This window comes from Eleutherodactylus coqui, chromosome 3 (genome assembly GCF_035609145.1).
Source record: "Eleutherodactylus coqui strain aEleCoq1 chromosome 3, aEleCoq1.hap1, whole genome shotgun sequence".
Classification (NCBI taxonomy): Eukaryota; Metazoa; Chordata; class Amphibia; order Anura; family Eleutherodactylidae; genus Eleutherodactylus; species Eleutherodactylus coqui.
Window position 1 is genome coordinate 231360074 of NC_089839.1, and position 12962 is coordinate 231373035.

Genomic DNA, 12962 nt, shown 5'->3' on the forward strand with positions numbered 1-12962 from the left:
ACCGTGCCCCGTGTATGTGTTATTCTGTACTGTGTCCATATTAGTACATACTCAGAAAAAAACATCCCATTAATGAACGTTTTACACCTGACTGACACTGACTCTGACAAGGACTCTGACTACACTGACACTGACTCTGACAAGGACTCTGACTACACTGACAATGACTCTGACAATGACTCTGACCACACTGACAATGACTCTGAAAATGACTCTGACTACACTGACAATGACTCTGACAATGGTGTGTAAAATGCTGTTCTAAGCAAATAAGACCCGATGCATGTGCTTACTAGCTACCTAACAAACTCAATTCATGTATGACTGTCATTTCTGAATTTCTTCAGTGGGTTAGCTTCAGATCTGTTGCATGTACTTGCTGGCTAGGTTTGATATTATAAGCTCAAATCTGTGTGACTTTCATTTCGGACTTTCTTCACTAATCAAAGTCATTGGAGGTAATCACACTGTTCAGATGCTTACAGAGGCAGGTGACTATGACTTTGATTAGTGAAGTCAGAAATGAAAGTTAGACAGATTTGAGCTTGTATTATGAAATCTAGTGAGCAAGCACATCCAATGAGGCTTATTTACTAATACTGTCTAAAAGTGAGACCGTGCATTTTTAGTCTAGACAGTCCTATAATGTGCCAGATTTATCATTGAATAATAATTATGTAGAATCTTAAGACTGTTTCATCTAAGTTTAGACTATCTATTAGTTGGCTTAGTTTACACCAAAAATTGCACACAATTTGGCCCAATTTTTAGCGCAATTTAAGCCACACATCTTTTTTGGACAAGACGGAAAAACTTTCCGAAAGTGCCTAAAATCACATGATAAATATGGTGCAAGACAATTTTTTGGGAGTAATTTGCACCAGAAAACTGTTGTATTTTGAATAGTAAATAAGCCGAAATGTATCTGATGCTAATCCACTGAAGAAAGTCAGAACTAACAGTCACACATGAGTTACATTTGTGAGGCAGCTAGGAGGCACATGCATTGGGGCTTATTTAATTACAACAGCATTTGACATGCCATTGTGAAGTTGTCAGTGTTGTCAGTGTCATCAGTGTCAGAGTCTTTGCTGGTGTCAGAGTCAGGAGTAAAACGTTATTGTGGTGTTTGACCCCTGCGGCTTTTCAGAATGAACACACTTTGTAGTCTGCCAGTTTGACTCAGAGCATTCAGGTCAAAGTAGCAGGTCGTGCCAAGCTTTCCCCACCTGCAGCATGTTGACCAATAGATCTCTCCCTACATCTAAGCAGGGAGAGGAGCAAGCTGTCAGTCAACATGCTGCGGGTGGGGAAAAGCCAGCGCGGCCCGCCTCTCTGACTCAAGGGCTCAGTTCCCAAGTCAAGTAGACAGACTTCAAAGTATGTTTACCATTAAAAACTGCAGTGTTTCAGAATAAAACTTGGGAGTACTTAGGTTCATCCTCCCTGTGGTTTGGGCAGCATTAACTCAGTGACTGGTTCCCTTTAATGTTTTTATGTAGGCGTCATCTGTATGGTTACAAATAGAGATGAGCGAACACGCTCGTTTAAGGCTGATGCTCGATCGAGCATCGGTCTTGCCGAGTAACTGATCACTCGATCGAGCACCATGCGGGAGGGGGGAGGAGTGAGAGAGATCTCTCTCTCTCTACCCCCACCGCCCCCCCGCATGGTACTCGGTTGAGTAATCAGTTACTCGGCAAGACCGATGCTCGATCGAGCATCAGCCTTAAACAAGCGTGTTCACTCATCTCTATGTACAAAAAAAAAAAAACATTATTCAAAGGAGAATCTAAGCTTCACATGTGGATCACTTCATAGGAAAACATATTAGCAATTCAGTCAATACTATGTTTAATATATAATGGCATCTTCGGTTCAACTGCTGAATTTTTAAGACTGAAACATCTGATTTGAGCATCCAAATTTTAATTTCTCGTTGTATTGGTTAGGCAGCATAGATTGCTCTATTACATTAATTGTCCCATTCTTAATTTCTTAATAAATTCCCTGGAACTGCATTCAAACAAAGTGATTCTTTAGAAATGCAAACAGCACCGCATACATAGGCTTAACTGATAGCAAAGTCATTAACTGAGCATCTGTTTTTACTTCTGTTTGGCCACAGGCACTATGAAACAGTGATGGCAAATGCCTTTTGAGTTCATTCAAATAAATAAATTGTAGAAAATGTTTATACACATTCAAAAATGTGCATAATAAATAATCACTGCAAGAATTGTTTTAGCTTTGTCGTCCCCATGCATTATCCTCGAAGCTAAAAAGTAGCTTTAAAATCCCTTGTTTTCCTCTTCTCATTCTTGATTGTCCATTCAGTCCTACTTAGGAGGAATAACTATTACCGGTTGTCCTCTTTTCGGCCTCCACATTAGCACCTGTGCATCGTTAGCATTAGGCTTTACCAGTGCGTTCGGTGGGATTGGCTCCATGCGGCTTAAAATTCTTGGCTGCTCCTGCTGAGTCCTACCCACCAATCTGGCCCGTTTACCCAGCATTTGAGTGGGATCCACTTCAATATCTACCCTCATCCTCCATTTTATGGTTTGTAGAATGATTTTCTCCTTGGTGTTTGCATTCATAGCTACCAGCCAAGTCGTGAAACTTTGGTCTCTCTTAATTCTGGTGAGCATGGGCACATTGCTTTCACTCACAGGCACTGCCCAAGTCACACTGGGGTAGAAGTTGTCATTCATGCTGACAGAGAACCTGGAAATTTTGTTCGTGGGACCCATCAAGGTCACAGTTTCAGTGGTGTTTCCATACCAAGGGTAGCTTACTCCGTCTGAGTCACTAATGGCTTTTACCCGTCCTTCTCTTAAGTCAGGGAGCTCCCAGCTTGACCTAAGTGGAAATAGAAAACACATATTGTCAGGTAAGGAAAATAGCATTCATTCTTGATAGAATATATTAACCATGCTGCCATGATATTCAATTTTAAATCAGTATTTGGCTGTTAGTCCTATATCTTGGCTTATATATATGCATGACAAGAGCGGTGAAGAAGTTCATAATAACATCCCTGGTGGTCTAGGATTGTGTAAAGGTTCACAGTAACAACTTATTAACATGGCTGGTGAAGGGGTTAATGGTAATATATTGGATGTTCAGATTTGTCCCTGCAGCCTACAACAGGCAACTAAATGTGATATGTTCAGCTTACTTTTCCTTTTTTGCACTCGTAGAGATCATTACAAGATAGAAAATAGAGGTACAGCGTTCCTGTTACGTTCGCTAGGCGTGCCCTGCTTCAGCACGAATGCACCAGTTCCAAAACTGGAAATAGTGCGCAAATGCACACACAAAACACAAAGGGGAGAACTGCGTACTGGGGGGACTGGACTCACGGACAGCCATAACATAGACTGAACTGGTGACCAAAACACTCACCAAGCATACCTGCGCACATAACTAGATGGAATAGTTATAAATGTACGAGGTATTAGTTAGTGGATTGGCCAAGAAACTTAAGCCCGTGAGCCTACTTCAAGGGTCCTCATTGTCTCGTGGGTCCCAAATCTAATGAGGCAAGCCCTGATGCTAGAACCTATGGACCTAACTGCCACGGTGGAAAATGAACCAAAGCAGGGCAGGACGCAGTTCACATCAACACACTAGGGATAGCATGCAGCAAAAAACAGGACTGCTCATACATAATGTCTAGCCACCTGCGCAGACCCACTGAACACATCACTGTTCCCACACCTATACACTGAAAATGCCTGTTCACACCTGATGTCCGGCCACCTGCACAGACACTGAACATGACACTGTTCACACCTATACACAAAAGAAATAACAGGCATGCAAGAAAACCCAACCCTACAGTGAAAACCTACCAGATTCCTCTTGCAGGGGGCTGGTATATATGAGAAGCAGACCAGCGGGGATTGGCTGGCTGGAGAAATCCACACCCACCAGCACAACTACAGGTCCCAGGAGCACAACATAACAGTTCCATGATGGAGAGCTTATCCCTTTCATGACCAATAGTCATTGATGCTCCTGTGTCCAGGTTACATTCTGTGGTTTCAGTAATCCCATTTTCAAAAAATCCTTACTTTTTTTTATATATCTACAATATGTATTATTTTTTGCGTAACGAGTTCTATAGTTCAATGGTATCATTTACCTTCCCATATAATGTGTAAGAAGACTTTTAAAAATTTCTAAGTGGGGTGAAGCAGGTCAAAAAACAACAATTGCACCATTTTGGAGGGGATTTATTTTTACGGCATTCAAAAAGTTTTTTTTAACTTTTAATATCTCTTCATTTTTTTATAATAATTAAAAAACTTTAACTTATTTTTAATTTCCTTTTAAGTCCCCATAGGGTACTTGAACTCACGATTATATGACTGCTTATACAACATGCTTATGCAGTATATTGTATCTCTGCAGGCATTCTATTAAGCCTTGCCACAGGCACGTCTTATCTTTCAAAGATATTTATTGAATTATAAAACATAAACACTTTATCACACATTTGCCGCGGACGCACCACGCAGGGGGATATGGAACTATAAATTAGAACCAAAATTCTTATAACCGTATAAGAACGGTTAGGAACGATAAAGACAACATCATGAATAGATATAAATAATCTATTTTTCCACACTATGAGGTAGAGGTCAAAGGGTTTGGCTCACATGAGTGGGTCGGATTCCGCATGCGGGAGGCCCACATTGGATTCCAGCTGTGAGCCCGATGACCCTGCGCTCAGCGAGGACTCGGCCCCTGCAGCCCATATGCAATATTAATAGCGTACGGGCTGCGGGTCAGATGCCTCCCTTCACAACAATGGAGGCCGTCTGCATGGATTACGCAGTAAAATAATGTGTGCTGCGACTTTTCTTCCTCTCGCGGAGTATGCAATTCGTACCCAACTCTTTCAGGCCATCTTAATGCCGCTCTCAGATTTGATAGCGGAATCTAAATGCTTAACAGTAGTGATTGGACTTATCTCGGATTGTGGCTGTTGTGGGAAGGTGTTGGCTGTCTTTGACCACCCACTGTGTACGGAGCAGGCTCAGCTCCCAAGACCACTCCATATAAACCTTGCAGTCGCAGGACATACATGTATGCCCTTTAGGGTTAGGGGTTAATAGCCTGTCCTCAGGATAGGTTATAATATCAGACTGGTATGAGTCCAACTCCCAGCACCCCTACTAAGCAGCCTCTTCACTGATCACCATGCACAGCTCTGCCACGTTTGAAGTGGCTGTGTATGGTGGACAATGAAAAGGCTGCAGCGATTGCACAAGCACAGCGGTGATCAGTGGCGGAGCCGGGAGTCCGACCCCAACCAATCGGATAATGATGGCTTATGCTAGGTTATTAATAGAGATGAGCGAGTATACTCACTAAGGCACATTACTCGAGCGAGTAGTGCCTTAGCCAAGTATCTCCCCGCTCGTCTCTAAAGATTTGGGGAGCGGCGGGGGGGGGGGGGGGGGGGGAGCAACGGAGGGGAGATCTCTCTCCCCCTGCTCCCCGCCGCAACTCACCTGTCACCGGCGCCGGCCCCCGAATCTTTAGAGACGAGCGGGGAGATACGTGGCTAAGGCACTACTTGCTCGAGTAATGTGCCTTAGCGAGTATACTAGCCCATCTCTATTTATAAATATTAGAGTCTCAAAAAAAACTTAAATTAAGCCAAAAACAGCCAGACAAGAACAATATTACAGAGGAAAAAATACACCATAGAGAAAATCGTGATAAAGTTTTCCATGAAGACATTTTGTAGAATCACTCTTTAGAGATGTGGAAAGCAATAATCATACGTACTAATAACATGCATTCCCTCACCAATGCGGCACCAGTTCTACCAGTGGAGTCAATAATTTACTAACACGGCTGATGGTGAATCATATATATTATATTTAGTCAATTCCCTCGTACTAAAAAGTACGGCCCAACAGATATGGAATGTGACAGGCTGCAGCTATATTGTGTCGTGGCTATGCATATAAAATAATGAAATACTAGTTTTCATATTGGCCACTAGGTGTCAGAGCGGAAGGATGAACTTAGCTGGGTAAAGCAAGGCATCTCGCGCTATACCTTCCAAACACATTAAATAATATAAGTGCAATATAATAATATGTCTATCACTAGTAGGGAGAGGGTGAAGGGGGTTATTGGGTGGCATTAAAAAAAATGTAATTTATGAGATCCAATGAATATTCCATGTGAAAAAGTTGTATATTTTACTACTTCCATTCCCCGTTCTTACAGCCGTTGCTTGGTATTGAAAGACTACAAATCCCAGAATGCTCCATTTTCCCGCTACACCCTTTACCACCACCCTTCCGGCCCCATGGCTCTCACTTATGATGGTGTTGGGGTGTCAGCTGGAGGCTGGAAATCTAGATTTGCTCAAGCTCCTTGAGGTCAAGTGATCAGTGTGGAGTCAACATGAAAGGGAGGGGAGAATTCCCCCTCCCCCAGTCACATGGTACTGCGTTGATACATAATATCTCAGCAAGACGCTACAGAATTTCCTGTACCTTGTGGCCGGGGGTCAGTACTGGGTATCAGCGCATCTTTAACGGCTGGCATGAGTTATTATCTGCCTTCACTATGTGTAATAAAACCAATGTTGAATCATTTTTGCTTCCCAGATAACCCCTTAATGAGAGCAAAATAACTATTGTTCTGAATCAGCAAAGATCAGGAGGTTTTATATTGACAATTGTAAATGGGGGAGTACCAAGAGACGTACCAAAATGATCTGTAATGAAGGAAATGTACTCCATCTCAAGTATTGGAATTGTCTCACACAACCAGATTTAAATTGCGGATTCCACAAACGTGTGATTCTCAGTAATACGCGAATCAATCAAATGCACTGAATTACGGAGTTCTAATCGCATTAGCTGGTCGCAATTGCGTAATTTGCTCATGTGAAATAAAACACAGCATGTTCTATTTTACCGCAGAAAAAAAGGTGCATGACCATCCGCATGAGTGCACGGTCCGGCGCAGGACAATTTACGCAGTACGCAGGGTCACGGCCGGGTTCACAGCTGGAATCCACTTACAGCCATGTGAGCCCGGCTTTATAATGTTAGTGATTACATGACCATGGCTATGATCTGCTTGGAAATATAGGTGCTGCGAGAATGCATACATTATTTGTAGCTATGGGAAGGATTCCTAACATACTGTATGTTGTCATTTGCTTCACTTAAAGGAAGCTGGTCAGAACAATGTCCCCCATATACAATACCTACGCTAACCAGATATGGGGGACCACAAGTGTAATGAGACTATTCTTTTACATTCATACTGCTCTCTGGACCCTGAAATTGGCGCTTCCGTGGTATGCCAATGAGGTGTGAATGGTTCAATGCTCGGTTCACATGCCAATAGTAATCCGGGCTCATTCCTCCTCATTCAGCATAAACCTGGCCCTTTAACTAGTGACTGATATCTTCAGCTCCCCTCGAACATACATGTCCAGAGATGTCAACCGCTAGCGGGGGTTCAGGCTGGATGATGGTAGAGAGCCCGGACTAAAAGTAACAATTCTTTTCCCAATATGAAGGACACTGATGATCAAAGATAATAATGACCTATCCTCGGTTGGGGTCTGCCGCTCAGGACCATAGCGGATCGGCAGGGATCTGTTGTTCAGGACCCCAGTCGATCAGCTGATCAGGTAATCCTGAGGATAGATCATTAATAAGTATTTTCCTGGAAAACCCCCTTAAGCTTCATGTGTAAGATCAGATATGCCCCAACCACCCTGTTCTCTTATGTGGATCCAAATAAAGAACTTTTCACCTCTAGGTGAGTACTGGACACAAACGTTAAGGCCTCATGTCCACGGGCGCATCGGATCCCGCATTTGCGGGAGCTTGAGTCATAATCCGAGCCTGCCCGTGGCCGAGGACACTGCGGGTCTTCTGCTTACCCGTCCAGATCTTCATTTTCTCCACTGCAGATGTGTGCGGTCCAAAAGGTTCGCAAAACAAATCCGCATGCTTTAATTTAGCTGCTGACACACGTTTCTCTATTGGCGCCTTGAACTGCGGATCGTCCGCGTGGGGCACCAGCAATTCAAGTCTGCCAGCGGACATTGACAAAGACCCCAGAAGGGGTTGAAACATTGTATGTCTTTTCTCTGGAGCAAATAAAGGAGCATCAAGGCGGATGCAATTACTGTGAATTCCTGCGTGGCTATGCTGCTCATTTTCTGCTACTAGTGGACATTGGGCCTAACCTCATGTCCACGGCACACGCAAATTTCCGCAGCGGAAGTTCTGCATGTCAGTGAGGAAATTATTTTTAAATGCTTGCCGGCGATCGCGATGCGATTATTTTTTTTTTTTCACAGTGGAAAAAAACGCAAGCCCAAAGTGCCTGCCTTCCTCCGCCTCCCTGCTTGGTCTACAAATCTGCAATGCATCCGCAATTGAATTGCAGATGCATTGCAGATCGCTCGCTTCCATAAATATCTGTGCAGCCCGTCTGCGCGGAATCTACAGTAAAAGGGAACATTCTGCGTTTTTATTTTCATGTGTGGCATCAGCAAATCTAATCCGCAAGTGTTAATTGAATACGGACGCCCCATGCTTCCCTACGAGCGCCTTCAACAGTGGATTCCGCAATTCAAATCCGCCTGTGGACATTGGGCCTAAAGGCGTTTAAAACAAAAACAAAAAGTAGCAGCAAATACTATAAATTGTTTATAAAGTTATTCAGGCTCGCGCCTCGCCGCTGATGAAGCACTTGGTGACGTCTCTTTAGACGCGGTGGCGTGCGCCTTCTCCCCCTGCCAGGCTCCTTGACTACTGGAATGCAAGCTTGCGTTCCACAATAAGCGCATTAAGGATCGCGTTGCACCGTCTTCCTGCACTTGGGTCTAATAAACATCTCATCTGTACCTGGCATTTCATGGACCCTCTAACGCACCTTTAGGAGGGGGCATATGTTAATACCATACCCCCTCCTCCCAAGTAAGTGAAATTACGCTATTCCTGTTGTCCCTCTTATGAGTGCAAAAGGGTTTTCTTCATACATATTGTCTTTCCCGGAATGTAAATGTTTGTCTGGTTAGGAGCATTCATTTTCAAATACCCCATTCAGGACTGAGTTAATAGCGGGGTGTCCTCCATAGCAGAGAATAGCTGCAGAGAACAGAGAGCATTGTCTGCTGAAGGAACAATTCATTGCTCCCAGTAGGAACTGTGTAATGCTTCATTTCTCCTGTGGTGGCGCTGCTGGGAAATTCAGTTGCAGCCTCCCTTCTGACCTCCTAAGTCTTCTCTCCGCAGTGAGGACCGGCACTTCCGCCCAATGCACATCTTTCTAGGAAACAGTCTCTAAGCAACAACCCCACTGCATGGTTGTGGCGAGTCTTTTTTTTCCCATCAGCGACCACAGCTTACGGCCCTTTTAACTGTCTCCGCTAACAGCGCCAATGTGTAAAGGAATAATAGAGGATGACACATCATTCACCCGCAGTACAAGAGGGGGGAGTAAAACTGAACTGAAGGGGTAGAGAAAAAGCCATCTTCTCAATGTAACAACGTGGAGCTCTTATTTCCCCGTGACACAACTATGATACAATGTATGGCGGCAGATATTGAGGAAACCCCCGAGCAGCTAAAAAGATCACGCTGTAAATGGCATCTAGTGATTACTGTAAGGCGGTTTAACCTTCTCACCTACACAAGCGCTGATATGTTAATGGTTCCCCTGTCTCCAGATTAATGTCTGTGCTGTCATATCTGTTCCTCTGTGTAGCCAGTAAACAGGACCCCCCTCCTTGCTGTCTAATCAAGTGTTGGATCAACTCCGTGTTCTCCACCGCTATTTATACACGCCAGCATATCCACCTGCACATAATCTTACTCAATTAGCACAGCAAGGATTTCATATCACAGCATGGAAACGCATAGCATATTTTAGCAATTCAGTCTTCAAGTCTGGAACTATGCAACAATTTGTTACAGTTTGCAGTGGTAAGTGCATGTAGGCACAGAGGCTCTATGGTTCCTTTAATATGAAGCCATATAAGATCTGTGCACTGCCATACAACGCTGCCATACTCCGAGTAATTTTCCTCTAGCAATACGGGATTAAACCATTTTACATATAGTGTTTGTGGAATGTGTCATGATTTACTGTCTGTTAAATTCGTAAGGAATATGACCTGACAAGCCCGTGTGCTCGGTATGAAGGCAGAAGCATATATCATAGAATGTAGAGTTGGAAGGGACCTCCAGGGTCATCGGGTCCAACCCCCTGATCAATGTAGGATTCACTAAATCATGCCAGACAAATATTTGTCCAGCTTTTGTTTGAACACTTCCATTGAAGGAGAACTCACCACCTCTTGTGGTAACCTGTTCCACTCACTGATCACCCTCACTGTCTAATATCTAATCTGTGTCTCCTACTTTCAGTTTCATCCCATTGCTTCTAGTCTTTCCTTGTACAAATGAGAATAGGTCTGATCCCTCTGCACTGTGACAACCCTTCAGATATTTGTAGACCGCTATTAAGTCTCCTCTCAGCCTTCTTATTTGCAAGCTAAACACTCCCAGATCCTTTAACCGTTCCTCATAGGACATGATTTGCAGACCGCTCACCATCTTGGTTGCTCTGCTCTGAACTTGCTCCAGTTTGCCTATGTCTTTTTTGAGAGGTACAGTAGAGGACTCATGCACCTTTACGGAAGTCCTATAAGGGATCCACGCAAAACAGCCGCAGTCAGAAGGGATAATTGCTGTCCGAACACTCACTGAAGGTGCGTGCACTATTTTGCACTTTGCTACTCTGAAAGGATAGAGATGTAGAGGATGTAAATGCTGAACTGGCAGCAGCCAGGAGCGATATGCTCTCAAATCTATGTCAGAAGTATTTGGTCCTCTTGATCAGCTGGGCAATAAAAATCGCCCTGATTTTTGCAAAATTGAGTAGGGAAACTCCATATCAATTTTTGTCAATAATGGTCAAAATGTAGCCAATCACCAGCCAGGGCACCTTGCTGATGTCACCAAATGTGTCCTCCATCTTCCATATGGGCAGCAGTTTCATTGGATTCCTGCATCACATGACGTAGTTATATATAACATAGGCACAGTGTAACCAGTGGCCATTTTACAGATGAGCTAGGACAGAGAAGCTGCAGCATGTTTATAGGCCTATATAATATGCAGTCTGTTGTTAGGGCCAGATATTCTACAGGGGATATATTTTTGCTGGAATGAAAGCTTGTATACCGGGGTTATATTGGAGGGGACAGAGAAAAAAGCTGCATAACGTTCAGAGTCCCCAGTCCGGCCACTATGGATTAAAGGGGTTGTCCCGCGGCAGCAAGTGGGTCTATACACTTCTGTATGGCCATATTAATGCACTTTGTAATGTACATTGTGCATTAATTATGAGCCATACAGAAGTTATAAAAAGTTTTTCACTTACCTGCTCCGTTGCTGGCGTCCTCGTCTCCATGGTTGCCGTCTAATTTTCGCCGTCTAATGGCCAAATTAGACGCGCTTGCGCAGTCCGGGTCTTCTTATCTTCTCAATGGGGCTCCGTGTAGCTCCGCTCCGTCACGTGCCGATTCCAGCCAATCAGGAGGCTGGAATCGGCAATGGACCGCACAGAAGCCCTGCGGTCCACGGAGGGAGAAGATGCCGGCGGCCATCTTCACCGGGTAAGTAAGAAGTCACCGGAGCGCGGGGATTCAGGCAAGCGCTGTCCGGTGATCTTTTTTAACCCCTGCATCGGGGTTGTCTCGCGCCGAACGGGGGGGGGGGGGGGGGGTTGGAAAAAAAAAAAACCCGTTTCGGCGCGGGACAACCCCTTTAATTGCAGGCCTTATGCAGCTAGCCATGGGGTTTGGGGAATTCAACTATGCTACGTCGAACAGGGACAGTTCACAAAGATAGAAGCTGTACTGTATGGCCTTCTGTTCTCACATCTTGTGATTCCCAGGGATTATGGGTTATTTAGTTGGCATGCTATTTTTGTTAATATAACACAGAGAAACCCCAACAGTACAACAGCAAATAGACATAGTGCATATCGGCGGCCCCAGATTGTTCAATGTCACCAGTCCGTCTACTTCAAAGTATCTGAAGGCCTTACGAAGCAGCGTGCCATAGCCAGAATGGGGGGCATTGCTGATGGCAGTTTTTACAGAGGGCAATGCAAAAGGTAGTCTCAGGGCCAGACGCTACCATCCTCGCTATATCCCTAAAAACAGGTAAAACAATATAACTCCCTTTTAGGGCGCCCACCCACTGGCGTTTGCGTTTTCCGCGGGGAAAAAACGCAGCGTTTTCGCCGCGTTTCCCGCGATTTTTCCGCGCGTTTTTCGCGGCTTTTCCGTGAATTTCCATTGACATTCATGGGTGCATTAGGAGAAAAATAAGGACACATATGCAACTGACAGTTCCTATGTTAAAAACGCAAACGCAACGCAAAAAAAACGCCAGTGGACAGGAACACATGTTATCTCTATGCCTGTGCAGGAAAAACGCAAAACGCAGGTAAAAAAACGCCAGTGGGTGGGCGCCCTTAGTCTCAATTTTTCATGTAGGCAGTTGGCATGCAGTATATCCTTTCTGGGAGTTTGATGATTGGAGAAGTTCGTCTTTCTTTCTTCAATAAATAGTTTTTAAAATTATTTTATTTATCTATCTTCCCTTTTCTTATGTCTTCCCTTTCTTAATAAAATCTTGCCACATCTTCCATCTTTAAACTGCTTTCTATATCTTTCTTGCTATTTTAATATCTATGTTATTAAGCTACACCTTTTCCTTTTCATAGCACCATCTTCTTCTCTCTCTCCTGCTCTTACTCGATCCTCTCTCTTTGACTGCTAACTCCCAACTGACTGACCAACTGCCGACCTGTGCGGAACTTTTCCTTTTTTTTCCACCCAATCACCGGCCTCCTCTCACTGTCACCCTTCTGACTGCCAACCA

General features: G+C 44.1%; 1 protein-coding gene across 1 annotated transcript in view; it reads right to left on the reverse strand.

The window, feature by feature from the left end:
* Positions 1-1740: 1740 nt before the first annotated feature.
* FAM78B (family with sequence similarity 78 member B) overlaps positions 1741-12962 on the reverse strand; it is an 88068-nt gene continuing 76846 nt past the window's right edge. Inside the window, exon 2 of the mRNA XM_066594699.1 lies at positions 1741-2862. Within this exon, the coding sequence (XP_066450796.1) occupies positions 2340-2862 (523 nt within the window). The 3' untranslated portion in view covers positions 1741-2339. The remainder of the gene's footprint in view (positions 2863-12962) is intronic.